A 25831-nucleotide genomic window follows, 5' to 3' on the forward strand; every position below is an offset into this window, starting at 1 on the left:
TGATGTTTATTTGTCTTTATTTTGGTCTAATGATGTACAACACTTTATATGTAAGATCGAAATCAACAGAGTAATTTGAGTCTCTTTTGCACTGATAAGGAAGTGAGATTGTCGCACCGGTGGGATGGCCGACCCCAGAGGGTTAAGCATCACCTCCACCTAAAACGATTCAATCTGGACATGATGCCATGACAGCAATCCCAGGATGAGCTTCGAAGAACCAAACAAACCTGGATCATGTCCAATAGTCAACAATAAAATCCAGCTAATTAAATGATTCTTATCCCAAGAGCAGAATTAAAAGACTAGTTGGCCCACATAATAGTAATAATAATAAAAACCTGGTAGGCTAATATATTTCTCTCGCTTATATGTCTCTAAACGATCTTCGATTTATGTGTGAAATGTAAATGTCAACTCATGAATGTAGCATAAACAGTATATGATTCATGTGTACTATTCAAAGTCGTCTGAGTTAATTTGATTGCTTTATTTGAAGAACAGGTCACAATTTAAGGCGTAGATTTTCCTAATCATGTTCCTTTTTTATTTTATCAAAAACCTGCGAATGATGCATCATATCGTCTCCACTGATTTATTCCACTAAACTGAAATATACATGTTTTGTAAGTGACATCATATCCTAAATATCAACCAAACACACCAACAATAAAATATACATTTTACATATTTATTACATTTAATTGACAGTTCATTGTGACACCACTTCACTTCACATATAAACCAGATTTCAGACAAATAATGATTATTCTTAAGAGCTGCTGCTCACAGAATCATATTCAACAGTTATTGATACAGATAAGATTAGTGAAAAACATAAAGACACATGAAGACACCAGATATACAAAAAGAGTCTTAAAACACACATATATTGTGTTAGTATTTTAGACATCTAAAGAATATTCATTGATGTCAGAAAACTTTAATAAGATCACATTATGTTAAGATAATTAGCACTGAGATATAATACAGACTATTAAAATATAATTAGAAGATTCACTCAGAAATTACTAAAGAACAAATCAAACAAATGAAAGTAAATAAGAAAAATAAAGAACACAAACATTGTCATCTTCTCAGTCTTCATATCTGCTGCAGATGAAGTTGAGTTTGCGAGTTTCAGGAAGGCTGATCCAGCGCTGATCTCCTCCAGACTGAACTGCTCCTTTTCTCTTCTCAAGGCTGCAGTTTTCCGGTGTCGTTCCGTTCCCTGGAGCCCAGTTCTGATAGCACACGATCTCTCCGCTCAACCAGAGCCACATGTTCATGCTGCAGTAGTTGTGTAAACCCAACCACACCGCCTCAGTAGACGCACGTTTAACCACATTCATCACACGACGCTGCAACTCGACTGAATGAACCGAGACCAGATCCGTATAATTCTGTCTGCAGTATCTCAGAGCTTCAGTCCACGTCAGAGTCTCATTGATCAGAATCAGTTTATCTGGACACAAAACACACCACAAGCAAACACTAGAGAGAGACTGATCAAAAACAACATGCAGAACACACACTGTGGAGGAATCTGTCATGTCAGACATGTAGCGTGAACTTTAAGATATCTGGAGGTGATGGGTGGAGTGTGTGTGTGTGTGTGTGTGTGTGTGTGTGTGTGTGTGAGGATCTGCTCACCTTCATGACACACAAAACGAAGCTGGCCATTGCAAGAGCCGTCATACCATTTAGAGTTCGGACCATTCGGATTGAGAAGTGTACAGTTTTCAATTCCTCCTTCATTATTAGGTTCACCAGTATCCCAGTATCTGAAAGAGGAGTCACTCTGATCTGACCACTGCCATGAGTCTCTGAACAGACCGATCCAGACATCAGTCGATATGTGACTATCATTGATGAACTTCTGAATCTGTTGATTCTCATTCTGGTTCCTCACACTGACCAGATCAATGTGATTCTGTCTGCAGAAACTCTGAGCGTCTCTCCAGTTCTTCATCTGATTGACAAAGACGAGTCCTGTGCTCACTTTAAGAAAAACACATGTGAACAGATTCATAAATCAGTTTGTTCATTATTCTCATGTTGCAGTTTGGTTTTAAAGAAGGGGGGGAGGGGGTTGATTGCGATTTCACTTTTTTGATTTTAAATAGTGTGTAATGTTGCTGTTGGTGCATGAACAGTATCTGCAAAGTTGCAGCGCTGAAAGTTTAGTGTAAGAGATATCGTCTTTTAATAATCAGGAACTGTAAACGCCTACAAAAACAACTCGATTGGTAATACAGCTGGGTTTTAGACGTCACTAACCCACACATTTGCATCAACCCTCCCTCCGGAATATGCAAAAAAGGGCATGCGCATATTTCTGCGACTCGTCGAGTGTCTTGTGTTCACCAGCTGTCAGGTCTTCTGTGTTCGGGCTTCCCACGGATGCTGTACTTCGTCAACAATGGATACAATTTATGTTTGATTAAGTTCCTGAAAATGACGATCGTAATCTAGCTCTCTGTGCTGCGCATTTACGGAAGACAGCTTCCAGAATCTCCACGAGTTCAACACCGGATTCAACAAGAAACTGTTACTAAAACATGAAGCAGTTCCAACTTTAAAACAAGAGGCAGCAGTTGTTGGGCCACAACCTGTAAGTAGGCGAAGACTTCATCATTTTAAATGTATTTGCATGTATAATTCCAGATGTAGCCTTTTGTTTTATTTTTTTCAAATGCCAGCGCTGGCTTTATTGCCACTATAGGCTACTAGTTATGCTATTTTGTGTCTACGACAAATGTGTACACACATTATGGACCTGAATTTTCTATAAGTACTAATGTTTTAAACGTATTTTTCATGTATATATGCTTTATGACGTTATTTTCGATTTGATCAAGAACGTAAACTAATGCCAACGCTGAGTGCAACATTAGTAGCCAGTCAGTTGCTATTGTTGCCAGTCAGATGCTATTGTGTAAAACAAACGTGTATAAAGCTAAAAAATGTAGCAAATTATCATTCAGAAACGTTTAGTAAGAGCCGTGTGTGGTGAGTTTCTGCTTGACTCTCTTCATCGCGGCTTTCTCAGTCTGATTCTGCCTCAAACTGATACTGACACCATTACTTACATCTGGACCGGAGCTCATGACGTGCACGTTTTGCCCGTAAAGGTCCAGCTAAAACCAGCCAAGGCTGGTTGGCTGGTTTTGGCTGGTCTCCCAGCCTGGTTAGTTGGTTTATCAGGCTGGTTTTAGAGGGGTTTTGAACACTTTTTCAGCTGGTCAGGCTGGTCTTAGCTGGTCAAGTTGGTAGCCAGGCTGGGAGACCAGCTTAACCAGCTAAGTCAGGCTGGGAGACCAGCTTGACCAGCTAAGCCAGGCTGGGTGACCAACTATAACCAGCTACTTCCAGCTTAAACCAGCTAAGACCAGCCAACCAGCCTAGGCTGGTTTTAGCTGGATTTTTCAGCAGGGTAATGGGCAGATCCGGACAACGTGAGAGACAATTTAGCCAATCACCACACACCGGCCCAAACTAACCAATCTGAGCCCACTGCGTGTTTCTGAGGGAGTGGTTTCATAGAATCAGGCAGTGAACCGCTCGTTCGAGGACAGAGGAGAGCACGGCTGACAATAAAGGAGAACTTTATGAAAAATAAGAAAAACCACGAATACATGTTATATTGTGTAACCCTGCTGAAATATATTCATATATGTTCATTTGACTAATACTGTTGAAATATATTCATATATGTTCATTTGAAATACAGTTTTGTGTGTATCCAATCACAGTTGAGGTCAAAGGGGAAGTAAAAAAAAAAGAGAGCGTTGAGGAAGAGAAAGAGAACCACGTGTGTTTTTGGGGCGGGGAGAGTAACTCGGAAAAAAGTTACTGAAATTGACCAGTTTAGTCAAAGTGTTCGATAAGGACTCTTAAAAGACTTTAATGGTGATGATTCGGTCTGTGTAAGTGGCTTACTCTGCACACAAAGACTGAAGTAAGTAATTTAGCCGCTGATATAGTGGTTAGTGTTTTTGCATGGACTTTTCTATAAGCTAGCGACCAGCGACCTCGATTAGTTAAGCCCGTGTGGAGTTGTGAAATCGACAACGAGAGCTGTGTCCCAATGTGAAGGCTGCGTACTTCGAAGGCTGTAGACTTCGAAGGATGCAGCCTATTTGGCCTTCGAAGGACGCTTCATGTAGCCTTCGTGGGATTGCGCAACCAGGTGTTCTCTATTACTGCTCCTGGCGCCAAGCAACGGAGCGAGAGTACAGCTGCCACCCTGATTTTTAATTAAACTGAGTAAACAGCTATGGAGAAAGGCTATTGTCATTTTGTTGTTTTATATTTTACTGGAAATTTTATGTTTTATATTTTCCTGTCTTTAAGAGGGGCAATATAAAATCACATAATTTCAATTCACATAACCACTAAAAAAATATTTCGAGTCATGTATTTTCGGCTCAAGAGTTGGCCAGAGCTGGTTTAATGCTAGAGGCTGTGTCCTGAATAGCCAGATTACACTGTAAACTGTTCAAATATTGGGTGTTAACCTACGTAAATATTGTAATGAAATAGCCTAAAAAATAATAATGATAAAGGCACATATGGGCCTATATAGCCTATTCAAATGTTAATCGTACCTTGATGCGATTTTGTAGGGTTTTCTTTTTATTGTCTAAATGGACCATGGTGAATATATTTATACAGGCTGTCAATCCTATTTAAATATTTTAAACCAGTTGGATATAAAAAGTCCAGTGCAAACGTCGTTACTCCCGCTCGTCGTCGTCAGCTGTCAGTCACAGTTGCTAGGCGACAAGAACAATCCTCCGCAGGCTAGACCGGTCCGAGCGCTTCAGGTGCGCATATGGGACAGTTGAAGTTGGCAACAATTTGTTAATATTGTGACAATGGACCAACAATTTGTTACTTTAATTTGTAAAATAACCAGTGGGAGTCTGGAAGAATGTAAGGAACTTCATACTGCGATAGTCATGTACAAATGTGAAGTAGCCTACTTTTTCCCCTCACAGGACAACAACACTACACATTTTACATTAAACGACACAAAACAAAAGTATATTATAGTTTAAATGTATCAACCTTGCAAACACTCAGAGACCCTTACAAAAATAAACAAATATCCAGAGCCATGAATTCTCTTTTGTGTACACATTTAAAGTTGCATAAAATAATGAAATAATGAATAAATACAATGTACAAGAAATACAATACAAGGCTATAAAAAAAGCCGTTTTCGCATTTCCACTTGACAAAACCATGCAATGCTGACGAATAAGGTAAGATAAATAATAATAAGAAAAAAACGGAAAAAAACCCCCCAAAAAACGTTTGGCTGTTAACACTGGTTTCTCTGGCTATTTGAGTAAATAAAAACATAATACTTTTACATTTAAATGTGAATTTGCCGTCCACCACTCACTGAACTCTCGGCCACCCTTTTTTTTTTTAAATAAAAATGCTGTCGTCACCCGCGCAATGATTTATGGAGTAGGATCGGGTAGGATAGTCCGCGAAGTGTCCATGGGTGCTTCTCATTTCTTATTTGTGCATACTCGTTTCCTTCCCTTGCTTCCTTTCCTTGCGTCTCGGCTCCACCCCCTGTAGGACGTGAGGGAAGGAAGCGAGGAAAGGAAAGGAGGACAGAGGAATCGAATAAGCTTTTTTATATCCATTGGAATACTTGATCACTCGAGCTTCACTCCACAGTGTCATCAGCAGCGCTAAAAGGATCTGCCCTTATGTTGTTGAAGTTTGGTAATTCATAATAAATAATAATAAAGATAGACTATACTGTTTAAATATCTGAGATGTGTGGTTTATATAAACTGCAAAGGTAAAGTATAAATTAAAATGATTGTGACCGATGTGAAGGGGGAGGAGAATTGACACGTGCGTCACGTTTAGTCAGTATAACAGTTCCGCGTAGGATGCAACTGTGTATCCTCGCTTATGACTCCTCAGGAAGCCTCCTCACTCCTCGATCCTCGACTCCTCACGGTGCAATTAGAGAATTGAGATGTCCTTCAAGATGGCTGAGCTCGATCGGTTTCCGGGTCATAGGAGGGAGGACGGAGGAGCGGAGAAGCACCTGGCTGCAGCCTGCAGATCGGGGTGGGGCTACACCTGGGGCGGGGGTACACGTGTAGCCCCGCCCACAATGCTTCTCATTGGTTAGGGGCAAAGTGATGACGTCGATCGAGGTGGGGCCGCGCTGTAAACTCATGACGTCGCTTTCTAGCTTGTTTTCATTTCCGCTGTTCATCGCTGCATGGTGAGTACAGGCTACTCTTCTTTTTTTCCTCTGATTTTATAAACAATTTTTAATTCTGAAGTGGCGTTTAGTGTGATGATACAATGAAGTGGTATAACAATAAGATTGTGTAACTTTACTTACCATATCACACAAATAACTGGGGCAGCGTTTCCCAAAAGCATCGTAGGCCTGTGTGTGTGTGTGTGTGTGTGTGTGTGTGTGGGCGTATGTATATTAGTGTGGTTTTGGTGGGATTAGGAGGATATTGTTAAAAATGAACCAGAAGAAAAACATGATTTAACAGTTAAAAGTAACAATATACAAAGTTATATTGTAAGACCTTTTTTCTATAAATAAATTGATTAAATGTAAACTATTTTGTAATTAATAAGATTACATTTATTTAATTGAACATGTAAAACATATGCTTATTCTTATGCTCTATACTTCATTCTCTTTGCTTATCCTTGGCATTGTCATCCTTATTTATATTCCTTGGGTACCACTTTTGCTATTTTACTTTATATATATTTTGGTGTTTGCTGATAATTATTCTCTAACACATACTCTAGTCCTCCATCTCTCTCACCTATTTTTTGTTGTTGTTTACTTTATAAATCCAAGGTTTTAAGAGCCATTCCCCCCTGCAAAAATGTACACAACTGTGTTAAGTAAGAGGGGGGTATGAGCAGTAGTAGGTGCCCATTCTGTCAGTACACCAGCATGCCATATGGCCGATGTATTACCACATCAAAAATAATTTTCTATCCTATCCTAATCTATCTATTCATCTCTGTGTGCCTATCTATCTCTACCTATCTGTCATATCCATACATCTGTCTGTGCTTGATAAACTATATTGCCCACAAAACTTTTAGGATAGGCTTGCTCAAGCCAAATTAAAGTTTTTATTTAGAGTTTATATTCTTCATAAACAATTAAGTCTCTTAGGTACTTAGGTACTACAGACAAAGCCAATAACACTCAAGTGTATCTTGTCTAACATTTTCCTATATAATATGTTTAAAATGTATAAAAAAAAAAAGAAATTCCTTGTATGACTCTGTACTGATAATGCCATTCTTCAAAATGATTCAATATTGTTTGTTCTGTATTTTATCTAAATTAGGTGTTGTGGACTGGAGTGCAAGAGTTCCAGGTGCCCTCGTTGACTGTGCTTGCACTGTACTGAAATACCAGCCCATTCTCACCCCCAAGGCATCACCTAACTGACGCCTTGGGAAGCATTTGACCATGCAATACACAAGGACTGCCCACCTAGGTGTGTAGGTGATGGCAGAAGGGGAGTCCTGCATGCATTTTCTTCCGTGAAGGAGGTTGAGGGCTAGTTTTTTCAATGATGGAGGGGAATTTCAGGCTGAGTAGATTGTGTGAGAGTGTACGTGTGTGAGAGTGTGTGTACGTGTGTGTGTACATGATGTGTGTGTGTGTGTGTGTGCATGTATTTGTGTGTAGGTGATTATCTGAATATCTCTTTACACAATTTTTCAAACTTGTTTTGAAATAAAAGTTATCACTGGTATGAGTTTGGTTTTTTTGTGTTTGCATGCATAATATGGTTTGCAGAGATTGACAATGTACTGTATGTAGTTATTTTAGCTTCAAACTTTATTGGCATAAATGTTTTTTAATAACCTATATAATTCACATAGAACTATTACAGAGGAATGCTTAAAATAAGAAATATATTTTGGAGCCATTAATGTTTACAGTTATTTTGTTATTTACATGGTGAAGTGCAACAGAATGTGAAAAACTACAAAGATATTACACAATACTCTGTAATTCCTTATACGCTGAACTTGGATCAGGCATAGTTAAAACTATGGATATGTGCTCTACTCCTTTTTGCTGCTTTCATTATTACTTTAGAGATTTTTAATACTTAATCATTTTATTAAAAGTATTATTTCAAATTTGCGCATGCGTTTTGAAGCATCGACATCATTACTGTACCACAACTCAAATACGATGCATGTGCTTTCAGCGTGGTATATATATATAGCACAAAAAAAACTTATATATCACCTACATACATACAGAGAGAGAGAGAGGCTTCTTCATGAACCACAGGGATTTGTAATGGGCTACAATGCAAATTCTCTCTTGAAGACAGTAAATAGAGACTGTGTTTTTAAACATTTACATTTGTGGATGAAAAATGTACCCAAGATAATTAAAGTGTTTAAAATCATTTCTTAGTTTTTGTCTTTTATTATAATTCCTAATGTTGTGGTCTATAAGTTAATATACAGTTAGCTCTAAGTTAAATCTATGTGAGAGGTTTCAGCGCGATTTAGCGCGTGAGTTTTTCAACATTTCCTGTTTACCATGCATGGCGTCAACGTCATTGCTGTGCCACTAACCAATGAGAAGCGTTTTGGGCGGGACCACACATGCAGCCCCGCCCTGGTGCGACCCCGCCTCGATCGACGTCATCACTTTGTCACTAACCAATGAGAATTGTTATGGGCGGAGCTACACGTGTAGCCCCGCCCCAGGTGTAGCCCCACCCCGATCTGCAGGCTGCAGCCAGGTGTACTTGGAGGAGCGAGGAGACGAGGAGGGATATTGAGAAGCACCCGCGGCCTTCGCGGATGCAGCCTTTGAATTGGGACGTCTTTCGTCGCGCGGCTGTTACGCAATCGGCCTTCAAATAGAGTAGTATGAAGCTGCAGACTCGGAGACCTGCATCTACAGTCCCCCTGCACCCAGAGTCCCGCATTCTCAGACCCCTCGTTTTCCGAGACAGCGCATCCTATCAAATTGTATCGGATAAACATAAACGTGAGTAGGCTATCTTTTATTTAGCGAATCGTAGTATATAGCCAACTCGTTTGATAAATTTTTTTTTTAATAAAACTAATTTAGCTCATCGATACAACATATGAATAGTCCATTGAATATTTGTAAAGTTAGTTTGTAACAAGATTTGAGCCGTTAATGTATGTTTTTTCACCCTTTCCCCCCCGAAAATATTTAGATAGCTAACGTTTATAATTTAGCTTTGAAACATCATAAGACATGTGCTATCGTCCTATGTTGAAGGCTATTCCAGGGTACACCATACATCGATGGAGTTGCCCCTGCCGAACCCAGCAACATCATTTTAGGATTATGCAAAGCGACTTATAAATGAGTTTTTTTTAATGCAATTGAAGACGAAAAGTAAAGTCACGAACACATTTTTTCCTTCCTTTTTTCTTTACAGCAAGATGATGTTTAGGTGATCAGCCTAAATAAAGTAGGAATTGTTTATTTTATTGGTGTTTTGTCTATTCTGATTTGTTTTGCTTCGCATTCAAAATATAAAAAAACAGATTTTGTAATCTTAGCATCGTAAAATTATAATTAGAAAATTATAGGTTGAACTGAAGGAAAAATTGGAGTTTGAATAAAAAAAATTTATATAAAAAAAACATTGTAGCAATATAATATCACATACTATTTTTCTGAAGATAATTCAATCTGTAATTGTATCCCTTCCATCAGTAACAATTCGTTTTTTTCTGCACATACATTAAGCAGGGAACGCAAATATTTATTGGATAATTTATTTGGAGACCGTAATATTGCATCCTATTGTTTTTAATTGCGTTTGGATAATCGTACGCTGTACTCTGTGTGTGGGTGTTATTCGACCGTTTGAACAGCAGGAGGCGCTGTGTTCGAAAAACGAGGGGTCTAAGAATGCGGGACTCTCGGTGGGGGACTGTAGATGCAGGCTCCGAGTCTGCAGCTTCATAATATTGTTCAAATACGGACTTCGGAGGATGCAGCCTTCACATTGGGACACAGCTCACGATCAAAGACCCGACGGAGCCGGATAGCGTTACTGTCTGGTGGACTTTGCCCAAATCATCGACCATGTGACTCTTCTCCTCATCTTCTCTGCCCCGCGAATCTGTCTTCTGCCGCTGACGCTTTGATCCAGTGTGCGTGAGATTACATTAAAAGGTACCATTATTTTGTTTGGCCCGTGTGGTGAAGCAGCCAGTTGATTTAGGCTACAACGTACCCAAGCTACATTCAGGCCTGCATCAATGAACATTTAAGGGGTATTTATAATTCAAGTGTTGCCGGCTATTTTATTTTCTTGGGCCCTTTTTTGGTTGAGTGTGAATGTGAATACCTTTGTGATCTAGTAAAGTGATTACAATTGAGATTTAATTACTATTCCTTACTATTTCTATATTTTCTAAGTAAATCTGTTACACTTTTATATAACAGTTGCGGTTACTTGACTCTTTTGACAAAAATTGTTTTTTGGTTTAAATACTCAGGTGTTTATCGGATAATAATTACATTACATTTAATTTCCAGTTAAAGGGTGTAACTATTACTGTTTATCTAGAGATTCAAACGGAAAGAGCATTTAATTCACAAAAGTTAAACACTAATTAGTTTATTAGTGAAACCTCACTTATGTTATTTTGTAGAGTTTAAAGAACTCAGGATAGTCACCTCTCATTATAGTTCAACACGCTAGAGAGGCGCTACAATTGCAACCCATAAACACAATCATGCAAAGAAAAACAAACAGTCAACCCCCCCTTTAATGCGAATAAGATCAGTGGTGAAAGCATCAGAAACACGTGTCATTCAAAGACTGTTTCTACAGCTGATGATACAGTATATTACATATTCAAATTTTGAGTTGTTGTACATCTTTTATATGTTGAAATGTTATGCGTTCATTAATTCATTACAATTTACAGTATAAAGTTTGCTGAAAATATAATTCTCTAGGCTCATAATGGCAGATTCCCACAGTTATGAACAACAAATATCCAAATGTGTTCAATATCAGTTTATTTTCTATAAAGAAGTTGAAAGTGTAACAACGATCATCAGTATATTCTACATTTATGACCACATTAAAAAGTAGCAGCATTTAATACTGCAGTAATTGTGTACAGAATATAGTATCATTTTATAAATGAATGTTTATTTTGATTGTATGGAGCTGCACTTACTGTTAGATGAATTGCAGAGGAAAGTCAGCCTGAGGTTACATGGATAATCATGCCATTCTCCATTTTTCATCATAGCACAATAACTGCCTTCAGGTTGTCCAATAGCCCAGTTCAGATAGAGCGCAGGTTCACCTGAAGACCACTGCCATTTATCAACACCCGTCTTCTTCAGCCCAATCCAGACGATCAGAACACCTCCAACATTCACACTCTTCTTCAGCTCGTTCATGTCGTTCATGTCGTCAACGGTGGCCAGATCTGTGTAATTCTCTCTGCAGAATCTCTGAGCTTCAGTCCAGGTCTTCAACACGTTTATAAAGTGATACTGACGCTGAACACATTCAGATACGGAGCAGAGAGCTGTGAAAGAGAGCGTTTGATTTAATGCTTTTCATAACAGGGTCAAACCTGATCAAACTATAAAATTAAATTAAATTTACATTTATTTGAATAGAAATACTCATAATTTCAAAGCAGCGTTACAGAAAGTGCTTGAGTCCATATTACAATTTCGAGTGTTCTGTTATCAGAACTAATACTCAAACTATTTAAGAAATGTACATTTACAAAGTCACAGTTAGCTAAAAATGTATTCATTGAAAGAATGCAATAATTGAATGCAGATACAATGAGCTCACTGAAGTAATAAATACGTGTTTGTTGACTAATGATTATGACATTTAGAAAATATCGCATAAATATAACAACAAACACACTCACCGATTAGAAGAAAAATGAAATATAGAGTTTTGTCCATTCTGAGGGAAAACATATTTTAACATGAAACACATAGCAAAACTAAAGTAAAAAACAAACAAACTGTTTTAACATGATCATTTAATAAAAACATTTCAGCAGCATAACTCAATTCACAATCATTTAGACAATATTAATACCTGAAAGTGTAATTGTGTTTGAAGAATGAACATGTTCTTACTTTAGAGGTCGTGTGTTTCTGTCCTGAGTCTGATGTTTCTGTCTGCAGATTTACACTACGTGATTATTATATCTGCTCTCATCCCTCATTCAGGTCAAAACATCATTTGTTTATTTCTCTAAGAACCCCTATTTCATATTTTACTTCCTCTATATTTGTGTATTTTTCCAACTCTTTCCCCTTATTTGCATCTTGACGCCTGTCAGTCAGTATCAGTCTATGTTAATATGGACATTACAGTTTGTTATACATTTCATTCACACTTTACATTTGAACATTATTAACATTAATAACTAAACATCTGTTTAATGTTAATGCTGGACTGTATAACTCGTGTTACATCCCTCTTCAACTCTATATGTATGTTTGTGTTTCTCTGGTTTTGGTCACTTTTTCCCTGTTTGTGTTTGAGCTGAGCAACCCACTAATGATCTGATTGATGAGTGTTGAGTTCATTAGTGAAGACTGGTGATACTGGTTACTGAGAGCCTTTAAAACCCCTGTTTGAGTCTCCAGTCAAAGAGAAAGAAACGTGTGTGAGATGAAGGAGTGTGTTTGACTATTGAGAGAGTTTGTGTTGAGAAGAGGGATTGAAGACTTGTTTTGCTCTTATATTTCTTCTTCTGAGAGCCGAGACCGCTGGACATTAAAACACTGTTACATTTCTTAGAATTCATCTCTTTTTTTAATTTTATTTTGTTTTGTGTCATACTCCTGCTGTTCATGGTTTGTTTGTTATAAAACACATTTGCATGTAAACACATCCTCATCACTCATTTGTTTATGTCCATATTTACACGTTTAGGATGGACAATATTTACATGTCTGACATGAAATGGAAGGAGAAACAGTGAGTTTACTTAATTTTATTGGGTAACACTTTATTTTACGACCTGCAAACAAATGCGAAAGTACACAGAAAGTACGGTGTGCGTTTCTGTAATTATAGCGTAATTCAGTGTAGGTATAAGAGAACAATATATTAGGTTTTGGGTAATAAAGGGGCAACAAGCAGATATATACAAGCAAATTATTTATAATGTAATTATTTTAAAACTAACAGGTACCTATTATGTTAATATATTCCAGGCAAAAATTGTATGCTGTTGTTTGTGGGTCGTAAAAAAAAAACTGTTACCTAGAAATTGTGTCCTGATTCAGAAATGAATACTTTAAAGTCCAAGCAGTTTGAAGTGAATGTTGTTAAACGAGACGCTCTAACATACGGAGGATTTCCTGTTTGAGTCACTTATACAAGTCTTTTTACTATGGGCCACAAGAGAAATATTAAGACAATAAATCAAGACAGTTATATACCATTATCAGCACATTGAAGTAGATTCAGCTCGCATCATCTCTGAGAGAATATGAACTGTTAATGCAGCGTCAGATGTTTTTCCTTTCACTTTCTGTAGGTTTGAGACTTCTTCACCGGCATGTTTGCACATTGCTTGTGTTATATCAACTGACTCGCCTTCACGGTTTAAAATGTAATTATTTCCAATATTTCCTTTATCAACAACTGTTTGCAAAATGATGGACAGAGATTTCGATTTTGCATTCATAATTTCTCATCATTGCCATGGATGTGTTGAACAGAGAGATGTTTGTGTCAGGTGGTTGTGACTCTCATCTGTGTTGCAATCTATGTCTGTGGGTCTATGACCCGGACCACAGCTGATCATAATGTGCACACATGACTGTGTTCAGCTGCAGTGCGAGTCGTATGATCCTGTTCAGGACTCCTGGTCATCTTTTCCTCTTCTGCCCCGACTGCTCCTCTCACCCCCAAAGGCAAATCTTGACGGACAGCTATATGTTTTGGGAGGATCTTTAGCCGATTCGGACTAACGATGAGACAAGGGACACCTTTGAACATTTAAACAATCAACCAATGGCAACATGACACAACAGACGGGGAACACAAGGCAAGATCACATGACTAGAACAGGGGATAAGATGACAGACAAGAACCAGGAACAAAAAACAAAACCCAAACCAAACAATTACATTGTGTAAATATAGTATTCATGACACATAATCCAACATGAAGATATATTGTGCTGATGGAGACAGAGTGCATCATAAATATTGTGTTTGGGATGCAGAAACATGCTAATGTTCACTGACAGTATCAGAAGTGAAAGAACATGGAAAACAAATGATAAGAATAGAAATGCAAATACTGAGGTGGATGTTTCTTGTAAATTGCTATAGAAGTACAGTATACAAACAAACAGATCATTCACTCACATTCAAATGAACATGTTTACAAAGAATTACTGCAGCAATGACAAACACCGAGAAAAATATGTGGAGACACGCAAATGAAGAATAAAAATGAGAAAGGCTTTTTGTAAAGTAATAAACAAATGATGTGATGAGCTTAATGAGGAAAACAAAACTGGTAGTCCATTATAACATCTATAAAGACAGCATTGATGCTTCCAGTGTGTAACCAGGTAAAGCTAGACAGACTTTCTTCTCAAAAAACAAACCAAAAAAAAAACCCCTGAAACATAAACACACACACACACTCTTTTTGCTACTCTAGAGTCTAACAAACAACCCAAGCCAAATTCCAAGTAAAAAACTCAGAAAGCAAGTGCAGTGAGTTTGCTTCTTTCTTCTCTGAGAAAATCAATAATATCAGAAAGGTGATCAGCATATCCTTGTGTGGCACTGAGGTCAGTCAGATCAGACCACATCCTCAGAAGGTTACTATGTCTGATTTAGAAGAAATTAATGGTACAATTTTGGAAGAAACAGTACAGCACCTTAAAACATCAGTCTGTGCCATTGACACAATCCCCACTTTTTTTTCCCAAAAGTGTGTTAAACAGCTTAGAAGCAGATCTCCTAGAAGTGGTAAATGCCTCGATTCGCTCTGGGAGTTTTCCAAAGTCCCGTAAAACTGCTGTTGTCAAGCTCCTCGTGAAAAAGAGCAAGCTGGATAGAAACATATTGAGCAATTAAAGACTGATCTCAAATCTTCCTTTTATAGGCAAGATCATTGAAAAAGTTGTCTTCAATCAGCTGAACAAATTCTTAAGGTTAAATGGATATTTTGACAATTTTCAATCTGGTTTCCGATCGCATCACAGCACAGAGACAGCGCTCATAAAGATAATAAACAATATTTGCTTAAATACTGATTCAGGCAAATTATCCGTACTGGTACTACTCGACCTCAGTGCTGCATTTGACACTGTCGATCACAACATGCTTCTTGACAGGCTGGAAACCTGGGTTTGGCTTTCTGGGATAGTCCTAAAATGGTTCAGGTCATACTTAGAAGGGAGAGGTTATTATGTGATTTTAGGAGACCATAAGTCTGAGTGGACATCCATGACTTTCGGAGTCCCTCAAGGCTCAATTCTTGCGCCACTCCTGTCAAAGTCAAAGTCAAAGTACCTTTATTGTCCCAAGTGCTCAACATAAAACACAAAACATACAACAACACTCAACAACAAAACCAACCAGCAAAGAAAGAAGGAATTCACATTAGCGCCCCATGTAAATAATATATAATAAATAGATAAATAAATTGCAACACCATCAAGTGCAAAAATGCAACTTGTGCAAGTTAAATAAACTTACATTTCGCTGAATTCGGCCCCTCAGAATGCAGTTGGCATCGGATTCAAGCATCGGTACAGTGAAAACTGCTTTGGAGCATTGAAGCCCCGGTATCAAGCAAGAATTAAGATTAAACTTTGAGTGTTCTGAACTGGATCTGTCTTTGTCTCAATCTTCCTGCCTGAAACACAACGTGAGATGATCGGAGAAAATCTCATTTTCCTCTTTCCTGTTTTCTCTTTTTTCCAGCAAGCATTTGGTCTCACAGCGCATCAGCCAAACTTTCCTGTAGGCCTAGATCGGAATGGCCACTCCACAGTCGGCAGATAGGCCCTGACGACCGCAAGCCGCCCTGTTAAAGCTACATGGGCCTCTCGGTCTGTCGTCCGTGACGTGCAGAAACAGAAGGCACACACTCTACCAAATTTGTCATTCCAAATTACATCTGCTCCCCGTTCTCGGGTCAGCAGGGCCCGTCAGTCCAGCACAGTGAGCCGCCGCCACGGGCACTCATTTGGGGGGTCTTTAGTCCGGCGGCTGTCCTCTGCTCTCTAGCCTTTTGGGGTTCGGGCCGAATTCTGAGCTCGGAGCCCTCCCCTCGGACAGCACGCCAAATACACATTCAACTTTAATCCCTTTAATTGTACGTAAGTGTGAACGCATGAAATGATGTTTTATTAACAAAGTTTGGGAGGAGGAGTATGTTCAAATAATTAACACGGGTGGAGAGCACTCGGCAATCAATGATAATAGGTGTATATAGATTCAGCAGTCTCACCTCAATCCTTTGAGAGTTTAGCAGCATCCCTCCACCACCCCTTCTCCACTCTTCTAGTCCTAACCATTTACATACAGAGGATGAGTACTCTGGGTTCGGGCTGAAATCTGAGCTCGGAGCCCTTCCCCTGGACAGCACGCCAAGTACGCATTAAACTTTACTCCCTTTAATTGTATGTAAGTGTGAACTTGTGAATGAACTTCTCATGAATGGCAAAATTCTCATGATGTTTATTTGTCTTTATTTTGATGTAATGATGTACAACACTTTATATGTAAGATCAAAATTAACAGAGTAATTTGAGTCTCTTTTGCACTGATAAGGAAGTGAGATTGTCGCACCGGTGGGATGGCCGACCCCAGAGGGTTAAGTATCACCTCAACCTAAAACGATTTAATCCGGAGATCTTGCTATTACAGCAATCCCAGGATGAGCTTCGAAGAACCAAAAAATCCTGGGTCATGTCCAATCGTCTACAATAAAATCCAATTGAGTGATTCTTGTATGGAGAACAGACCCCAGGAAACAAGATTACAACTCAAACTAACCTTAAACTCGTGGATGACGTGACAATAGTCTACCATGTGCTGCAAAATAATACATAACAAAAAGAAAAAAATATGTGTGTATAGGCTATATGCCTCTACTGGCCGTATGTTTAGGATGTTTGCCCCGCCAGAGATGGAGCGAAAGGCTTCAGTCCACCCGTGACCCTACAGAGAATAGACGGTTTGAGCAATGGATGGATTACAATATCCCAAAATAAATGAATGATACCATATCCCAAGAGCAGAATTAAAGTTGGCCCTCATAATAATAATAATAATAATAATAATAATAAAAGCTTGCTAGGCTAATATATTTCTCTCGCTTATATCTCTCTAAACGATCTCCAATTTATGTGTGAAATGTAAATGTCAACTCATGAATGTAGCATAAATAGTATATGATTCATGTGCACTATTCAAAGTCGTCTGAGTTAATTTGATTGCTTTATTTGAAGAACAGGTTGCAATTTAAGTCTGCAACCTGTTTTAAGTTGCAATTTAATTTAATTTTTTTTCCTAATCATGTCCAACCTTTTTTTTTCTTTCAAAAATTGCTCTTGAATCAAAAACCTGTGAATGATGCATCAAATCGATTCGCTGTCTACCCAAAACTTCACACCACTGATTTATTCCACTAAACTGAAATATGCATGTTTTGTAAGTGACATCATATCCTAAATATCAACCAAACACACCAACAATAAAATATAAATTTGACTTATTTATTACATTTAATTGACAGTTCATTGTGACACCACTTCACTTCACATATAAACCAGATTTCAGACAAATAATGATTATTCTTAAGAGCTGCTGCTCACAGAATCATATTCAACAGTTATTGATTCAGATAAGATTAGTGAAAAACATAAAGACACATGAAAACACCAGATATACAAAAAGAGTCTTAAAACACACATATATTGTGTTAGTATTTTAGACATCTAAAGAATATTCATTGATGTCAGAAAACTTTAATAAGATCACATTTTATTAAGATAATTAGCACAGATATAATACAGACTATTAAAATATAATTAGAAGATTCACTCAGAAATTACTAAAGAACATATTAAACATATGAAAGTGAATAAAACAAATAATGAAAACAGTGAATGTAAGTTAACACACAAACATTGTCATAATCTCAGTGCTAATATCTGCTGCAGATGAAGTTGAGTTTGCGAGTTTCAGGAAGGCTGATCCAGCGCTGATCTCCTCCAGACTGAACTGCTCCTTTTCTCTTCTCAAGGCTGCAGTTTTCCGGTGTCGTTCCGTTCCCTGGAGCCCAGTTCTGATAGCACACGATCTCTCCGCTCAACCAGAGCCACATGTTCATGCTGCAGTAGTTGTGTAAACCCAACCACACCGCCTCAGTAGACGCACGTTTAACCACATTCATCACACGACGCTGCATCTGGACTGAATGAACCGAGACCAGATCCGTATAATTCTGTCTGCAGTATCTCAGAGCTTCAGTCCACGTCAGAGTCTCATTGATCAGAATCAGTTTATCTGGACACAAAACACACCACAAGCAAACACTAGAGAGAGACTGATCAAAAACAACATGCAGAACACACACTGTGGAGGAATCTGTCATGTCAGACATGTAGCGTGAACTTTAAGATATCTGGAGGTGATGGGTGGAGTGTGAGTGTGTGTGTGTGTGTGCGTGTGTGTGTGTGTGTGAGGATCTGCTCACCTTCATGACACACAAAAGGAAACTGGTAGTTGCAAGAGAAGTCTGCCCATTTATCCTGAGCGTTCTGTTTGATCATTGTACAGTTTTCATTTCCTCCCTCATTATCAGGTTCACCAAGAGCCCAGTTTCTGAAAGAGGAGTCACTCTGATCCGACCACTGCCATGGGTCTCTGACTCTGAACAGACCGATCCAGACATCAGTAGAGCTGTGATTATTATCATTGATGATCTTCTGAACCTGTTGATTCTCATTCTGGTTCCTCACACTGACCAGATCAATGTGATTCTGTCTGCAGAAACTCTGAGCGTCTCTCCAGTTCTTCGTCTGATTGACAAAGACGAGTCCTGTGTTCACTTTAAGAAAAACACATGTGAACAGATTCATGAATCAGTTTGTTCATCATTGTTATGTTGCGTTTTGGTTTTTAAGCAGAATTAGTATTAATAGATAATAATAATAATATTAATTATAATAATAATAGACAAAGAGAGAAAAATGTGTTATAATTGAAGGTAGATTGTATCTGGTTTGGGCTTGTCGTATATGTATGTGTATATGCATGTGTATATATATATATTTTTTTTTTCTTTAAGTTTTCTGTTGTTTGTCATTTTATGTTGGTGAGGTCATCTATCATTTGTGAATCTTGTTTATAGGAATGGGGTATGAGCTTATAAGATTTTTTTCTTCATCCTACTCCTGTTCTTTTTTTGTCATGGAATGTACTTTGTGTTGGTTTGATTTGTTAAATTGTTCATGTGGTATTTCGTGTTGCATTACCATGAAAAGAGAGAATAGAAAATAAATGAAATGAAATAATACTCCCAATCAACTAAAGCGGAAAGTAAAGGTACTGTTTCACCCTTTTGAATTTCGTTGAGGTTGTGTTCCCACATCGTTAGCTAGTTTGGATCGCTATAACTTGAATGACTGTCAACTGTTGAATGAACGAGTGTCAAGCATGTCAAATCGCGCTTTGTTTACTTCCAACCGGAAGTCGCGCCCACTTTTGACGCAAGGCCTCATGGGGTGTAGGAAACTTGTGGATGTAGTTTCATTTTATAAATGAATGTTTATTGTGATTGTATGGAGCTGCACTTACTGTTAGATGAATTACAGATGAAAGTCCGGCTGAAACTACATGACACATCATGCCATTCTCCATTTTTTATCATAGCACAATAATCTGTGCCTTCAGGTTGTTTAGGTCCCCAGTTCAGATAGAGCACAGGTTCACCTGAAGACCACTGCCATTTATCAACACCCGTCTTCTTCAGCCCAATCCAGATATACTGAACACCTCCATCATTCACACTCTTCTTCAGCTCGTTCGTGTCGTTCATGTCGTCAACGGTGGCCAGATCTGTGTAATTCTCTCTGCAGAATCTCTGAGCTTCAGTCCAGGTCTTCTTCACGTTTATAAAGTGATACTGACGCTGAACACATTCAGATACGGAGCAGAGAGCTGTGAAAGAGAGCGTTTGATTTAATGCTTTTCATAACAGGGTCAAACCTGAACAAAACTACAAAATTGAATTCAATTTACATTTATTTGAATAGAAATACACATCTTTTCAAAGCAGCTTTACAGAAAGTGCATGAGTCATTTTACAATTTAGAGTGTTCTGTTATCAGAACTAATACTCAAAGTAGCTACACTCTAATAACCATAATGAAATTCGCAGACGATACCGCGATCCTAAGCCTTTTGTACAAGAAAATGGACTCCTCTACGTATCAAAACAAAATTTGTTAAATGGTGTGACACCAACTGAAGGAACTCTGCCAAAGGACTGACCATGCAAGAACGCCGAGCTCCATGACATCCATGTTAATGTTTGTAAATACATGTATGCATGTAAGGTAGTAAATGCTTAAGTAGTTCAGCCTTATTAAATGCATTATATTCATTTTGATTGATTTACTGTCTGCTCATTATACTGGTCCCATGAAATGCCGATCAAAGCTACGAGCTATGCAGAATTAAACATACCTTAAAAGCGTATTTGTGTATAGAGCAGGAAAACTAATTCTTGTGGCCACAGAATTGGTTTTCATAAACTCTATAAGTCAATCGAGCTAATTATTTCTACCCGTTTGTAAAACGTGGTCCGTGTAATTAATTGCAATTACTTTGTGATTAATTGTAGGGATACTGTCACAGTGTCTAGATGTGTTCCCTTGTTTGTCCACTAGATGTCCTCCTTCCCCACTGTGTCATTCACTATCTGGAACTGCATTTCCCATCATCCTGTTCTGTCACTTTCTGATCATTGCACTCAGCTGTTCCCCGTAATCATTGTTCCCAGCTGTTCTGTGTTAGTCTTGTTAGACATGTGTATATATTTCCTGTCTGTGTTAGTATGTGTACGGAGTCGTTGTATTTTGTGTCACACCACTTCATGTCTATGTTAATTTCTAGTTCCTGCTTGTTTGTTTCTTGTTTTGGACTGCTTTGATTATTGACCCTTGCCTGGCTGACTCGGATTTGGATTATACTTAATAAATACTGCTTTTGGATTTACCCCAGTTTCCTGTGTGTGGATCGTGACAGAACGACTCCGTCACACCCTAAATCCAGCGGTATGTTTTCAAACTTCTCTTCCCCAGCCACTGAGTGGGAGAGGAGAGATTATTTTCATGGAACCCGTCTAGTCATTTTTCGTGGGACCCGGGGAGGACGCAGAGGAGGAGGTGGTCGAGAAGAAGTTCAACACCACTCTCCACCCTGGCCCCCCTTCGACCCTGGGCCAGTGAGGGACAGCTCAGAGCCAACATCTCACCGTCACAGACAGAGAAGTGGGAGGAAATGCACGTCTGCCCAGCGAGAGACTGTTCACGTCCCGTCTGCCCAGCGAGAGACTGTTCACGTCACATCTGCCCAGCGAGAGACTGTCCACGTCCCGTTGGCAAAGCGAGAGACTGTCCACGTCCCGTCGGCCCAGCGAGAGACTGTCCACGTCCCGTCGGCAAAGCGAGAGACTGTCCACGTCCCGTCGGCCCAGAGAGAGACTGCCCACGTCCCGTCTGCCCAGCGAGAGACTGTCCAGGTCTCGTCTGCCCAGCGAGAGACTGTTCACGTCTCGTCTGCCCAGCGAGAGACTGTTCACGTCCCGTCTGCCCGACGAAAGACTGATCAGGTCCCGTCTGTATCCCTGAGCAGGGACTATCTGGAGCGTCTGATTAAGACGTTGGAGAGACCTGTCCCTGAGCCGGTGCCTGTCCCTGAGCCGGTGCCTGTCCCTGAGCCGGTGCCTGTCCCTGAGCCGGTGCCTGTCCCTGAGCCGGAGCCTTTCCCTGAGCCGGAGCCTTTCCCTGAGCCGGAGCCTTTCCCTGAGCCGGAGCCTTTCCCTGAGCCTTTCCCTGAGCCGGTGCCTGTCCCTGAGCCGGTGCCTGTCCCTGAGCCGGTGCCTGTCCCTGAGCCGGAGCCTTTCCCTGAGCCGGAGCCTTTCCCTGAGCCGGAGCCTTTCCCTGAGCCGGAGCCTTTCCCTGAGCCGGAGCCTTTCCCTGAGCCGGTGCGAGAGACTGTTCCTGAGCCGGTGCCTGTCCCTGAGCCGGTGCCTGACCCTGAGCCGGTGCCTGTCCCTGTCCCTGTCCCTGAGCTGGAGCTCATGTTGGTTCAGGACCCAGCGTTTTTGTCTGTGTTTGTGTCTGTTCTTGTGACTGTGTCTGTTTTAGTGTCAGTTCCTGAGCCGGCGCCTGTTCCCGAGCCGGAGGCAGAGCCAGCGCCTGAGCCGGTGCCTTTCCCTGAGCCGGTGCCTTTCCCTGAGCCGGTGCCTGTCCCTGAGCCGGTGCGAGAGACTGTCCCTGAGCCAGCACCTGTTCCCGAGCCGGAGGCAGAGCCAGCGCCGGTTCCTGAGCCGGAAGCAGAACCAATGCCTGTTCCTGAGCCGGAAGCAGAACCAATGCCTGTTCCTGCGCCGGAGGCAGAGCCAGTGCCTGTTCCTGAGCCGGAGCCGGTGTCTGTGCCCTGGCTGCCCGAAAGGTCTGCTCCGCCCTGGCCGCCCGAGGGGTCTGCACCGCCCTGGCCGCCCGAAAGGTCTGCTCCGCCCTGGCCACCCGAGGAGTCTTCATCGCCCTGGCCACCCGAGAGGTCTTCTCCGCCCTGTCCACCCGAAAGGTCTGCTCTGCCCTGGCCGCCCAAGGGCTCTTCGCCATCCTGGCCGCCCGAAGGGTCTTCACCGCCCTGGCCGCCCGAGGGGTCTTATGTCACAGTGTCTAGACCGAGGGGGTTATGTCACAGTGTCTAGATGTGCTCCCTTGTCTTCACCGCCCTGGCCGCCCGAGGGGTCTTCACCGCCCTGGCCGCCCGAGGGGTCTGCACCGCCCTGGCCGCCTGATGGACTCTGTGTCTCGCCCTGGTCATTCGTTGGACTCGGTGTGTCTCGCCCTGGTCCCCGGTTAAGCCCTCACCCCTTGTTCCCGTCTCCCTTCTTGGACCTGGCCCACCATCCCTCCCCCTGATCCTCCACCATTCCACCTCCCTCCTGAACTCTCGTGTCATGTTTTTTAATGTTGTCGTGGAGCGTCTGGTAGCCGCTCCGTAGAGGGGGGGTTATGTCACAGTGTCTAGATGTGTTCCCTTGTTTGTCCACTAGATGTCCTCCTTCCCCACTGTGTCATTTACTATCTGGAACTGCATTTCCCATCATCCTGTTCTGTCACTTTCTGATCATTGCACTCAGCTGTTCCCCGTAATCATTGTTCCCAGCTGTTCTGTGTTAGTCTTGTTAGACATGTGTATATATTCCCTGTCTGTGTTAGTATGTGTACGGAGTCGTTGTATTTTGTGTCACACCACTTCATGTCTATGTTAATTTCTAGTTCCTGCTTGTTTGTTTCTTGTTTTGGACTGCTTTGATTATTGACCCTTGCCTGGCTGACTCGGATTTGGATTATACTTAATAAATACTGATTTTGGATTTACCCCAGTTTCCTGTGTGTGGATCGTGACAGATACACATGCATGCATGCAGGTAAAATGACAAGCCTCCCTCATTGGGAGATTTATTAACATGTAAGACTGGTCTGATCCAAATCTATATGAATAATTATTAATTATCAATTATTAATTATGATATGCAAATTCCCCATTGATCAGACTGCCTTGCGTCTTTACACCAACCAACTAATCTTAAACATCCAAAAAACAAAGGATACCCGAGGCAAGTTACAGACCACAAGCCAGTGGTCATTAAAAACCAAGAAGTAACTCAGGTGTTCTCATACAAATATGTAGGAGTCCATATTGACATGTTGATAACCTGTGTAACACACTGCAGAGGCTATATTTTTAAGGCGCTTAAGGTTGTGTGGTGTGAGCAGTAACATCATGATGATCTTCTATCATGAAATAATACAGAGTGTCATCCAATATGGAATTACTGCATGGTTTGGCAACCTAACGGTGAAAAATAAGCTTGCCAACATGCACAAAATAGCCATAATAATTATAGGGAGGAGAGAATATGAGCCTATACAGAGCCTGTATGATTCAGGCAGTTATAAAACAGGCTATGAAAAATAATATAAAAATAATTCCTGAATATGAAACCATGCCATCAGGACGAAGACTCCGTGTACCAAAATGCAAAACTAATCGCTTAACATTTTCATTCGTGTCAGTCTCCATTAAGTTGCTGAACGATGCGAAATAAAACTGCGTGAGCACTTCAGCACTTTACTTGTGATTTTGGTGCAATAGGGCCATGTATATACTAAATTTTGCCCAAGCAAAATTTTCCCCTCAGGGACAATGAATTTAACTCAACTAAAAGTATTTCAGAAATGTACATATACAAAAAGTCACAGTTAACTAAAAATCTATTAATTGAAAGAATGCAATAATTAAATGCAGATACAATGAGCTCACTGAATTAATAAATACATGTTTGTTACCAAATGATTATGACATTTAGAAAATATTGCATAAATAAAACAACAAACACACTCACCGATTAGAAGAAAAGTGAAATATAGAGTTTGGTCCATTCTGAGGAAAAACACATTTTAACATGAAACACGTTGCAAAACTTAAGTAAAAAAACAATCATTTAATAAACACATTTTAGCTAAAACGATTCACAATCATTCAGACAATATTAACATCTGAAAGTGTAATTGTGTTTAAAGAATGAACATGTTCTTACTTTAGAGGTCGTGTGTTTCTGTCCTGAGTCTGATGTTTCTGTCTGCAGATTTACACTACGTGATTATTATATCTGCTCTCATCCCTCATTCAGGTCAAAACAACATTTGTGTATTTCTCTAGAACTAATTTTCATATTTTAGCTCCTTCTTATGTGTATTTTTCCAACTCTTTCCCTTTATTTGCATATGGTCACTTTTTACCCGTTTGTGTTTGAACTGAACAACCCACTAATGATCAGGGGTGAGTTTGGTATGGTCGCAAGTTTCGTCGTTATCTGCATAGTTTAACGATTCGCTGTTTCCCGAACCCATCGTTCCAGCGAACATTCGCAAACAGCATCGCAAAGTTCGGTGGTTTGAACGACAGCTCTCTACCTGTGGTTAGAGGCATCGTTTCAATATAGCATTACATTTGGACGTAATAAATACATATCTTGAGCAAAATAAGCAAGCTGACATTCAGTAGAATAGTTTTTTTTAGTTTTTCAAAAGATTTGAAGTAACGTGTTTGAAGAGTGCGCATGTGCGAACGTGCTCTACTATGTAAGAACGAGTCAAATATTGAGTCTGGTAATAAAGCAGAACAACTGAGAACAATTACAAAAAGTCCCCAGGTGACATGTCTGTAATTTATATAAAACAAATCTAGCGTTAATTGGATCTCAAACAGTTTCATTAAAAGTAGTTATTACTCCACCACGTGCGAAACCAATGTGGTTGAACGATACTTTGCGACAGTGGGTTTCGGGAAACAGTCGTGACTAGCTAGTTGATTTTTACAACGATGCATCGTACTATAGTAGTGAAACAGTGAACTACGTCATTATACGGGAAACGCATCCCTGATTGATGAGTGTTGAGTTCATTACCCAGATAGCAAACTGACATT

General features: G+C 40.1%; 2 protein-coding genes and 1 long non-coding RNA gene across 3 annotated transcripts; 1 reads left to right on the top strand and 2 right to left on the bottom strand.

Moving 5' to 3' along the window:
• Positions 1–666: 666 nt before the first annotated feature.
• Positions 667–12001, bottom strand: LOC120461226 (C-type mannose receptor 2). Its single transcript, XM_089131741.1, has 4 exons — positions 11965–12001; positions 11241–11604; positions 1654–1997; positions 667–1465 (listed from the first exon to the last, which is right to left on the bottom strand). Exons 1-4 carry the CDS (start codon positions 11999–12001, stop codon positions 1098–1100), a joined length of 1113 nt encoding a protein of 370 aa, XP_088987867.1. The 3' UTR covers positions 667–1097.
• On the top strand, positions 6088–7790 carry LOC148998546 (uncharacterized). Its single transcript, XR_016168740.1, has 2 exons — positions 6088–6265; positions 7377–7790. It is a non-coding gene; the product is annotated as an uncharacterized LOC148998546 (long non-coding RNA).
• A 5793-nt stretch (positions 12002–17794) lies between the features above and the next one.
• On the bottom strand, positions 17795–25092 carry LOC120461237 (macrophage mannose receptor 1). Its single transcript, XM_089131696.1, has 5 exons — positions 24942–25092; positions 24747–24784; positions 19895–20257; positions 18792–19145; positions 17795–18601 (listed from the first exon to the last, which is right to left on the bottom strand). Exons 2-5 carry the CDS (start codon positions 24781–24783, stop codon positions 18240–18242), a joined length of 1116 nt encoding a protein of 371 aa, XP_088987822.1. The 5' UTR covers position 24784; positions 24942–25092; the 3' UTR covers positions 17795–18239.
• Between the last annotated feature and the right edge of the window lie 739 nt (positions 25093–25831).

This window comes from Pimephales promelas, chromosome 1 (genome assembly GCF_988280905.1).
Source record: "Pimephales promelas chromosome 1, fPimPro1.hap1.1, whole genome shotgun sequence".
NCBI lineage: Eukaryota > Metazoa > Chordata > Actinopteri > Cypriniformes > Leuciscidae > Pimephales > Pimephales promelas.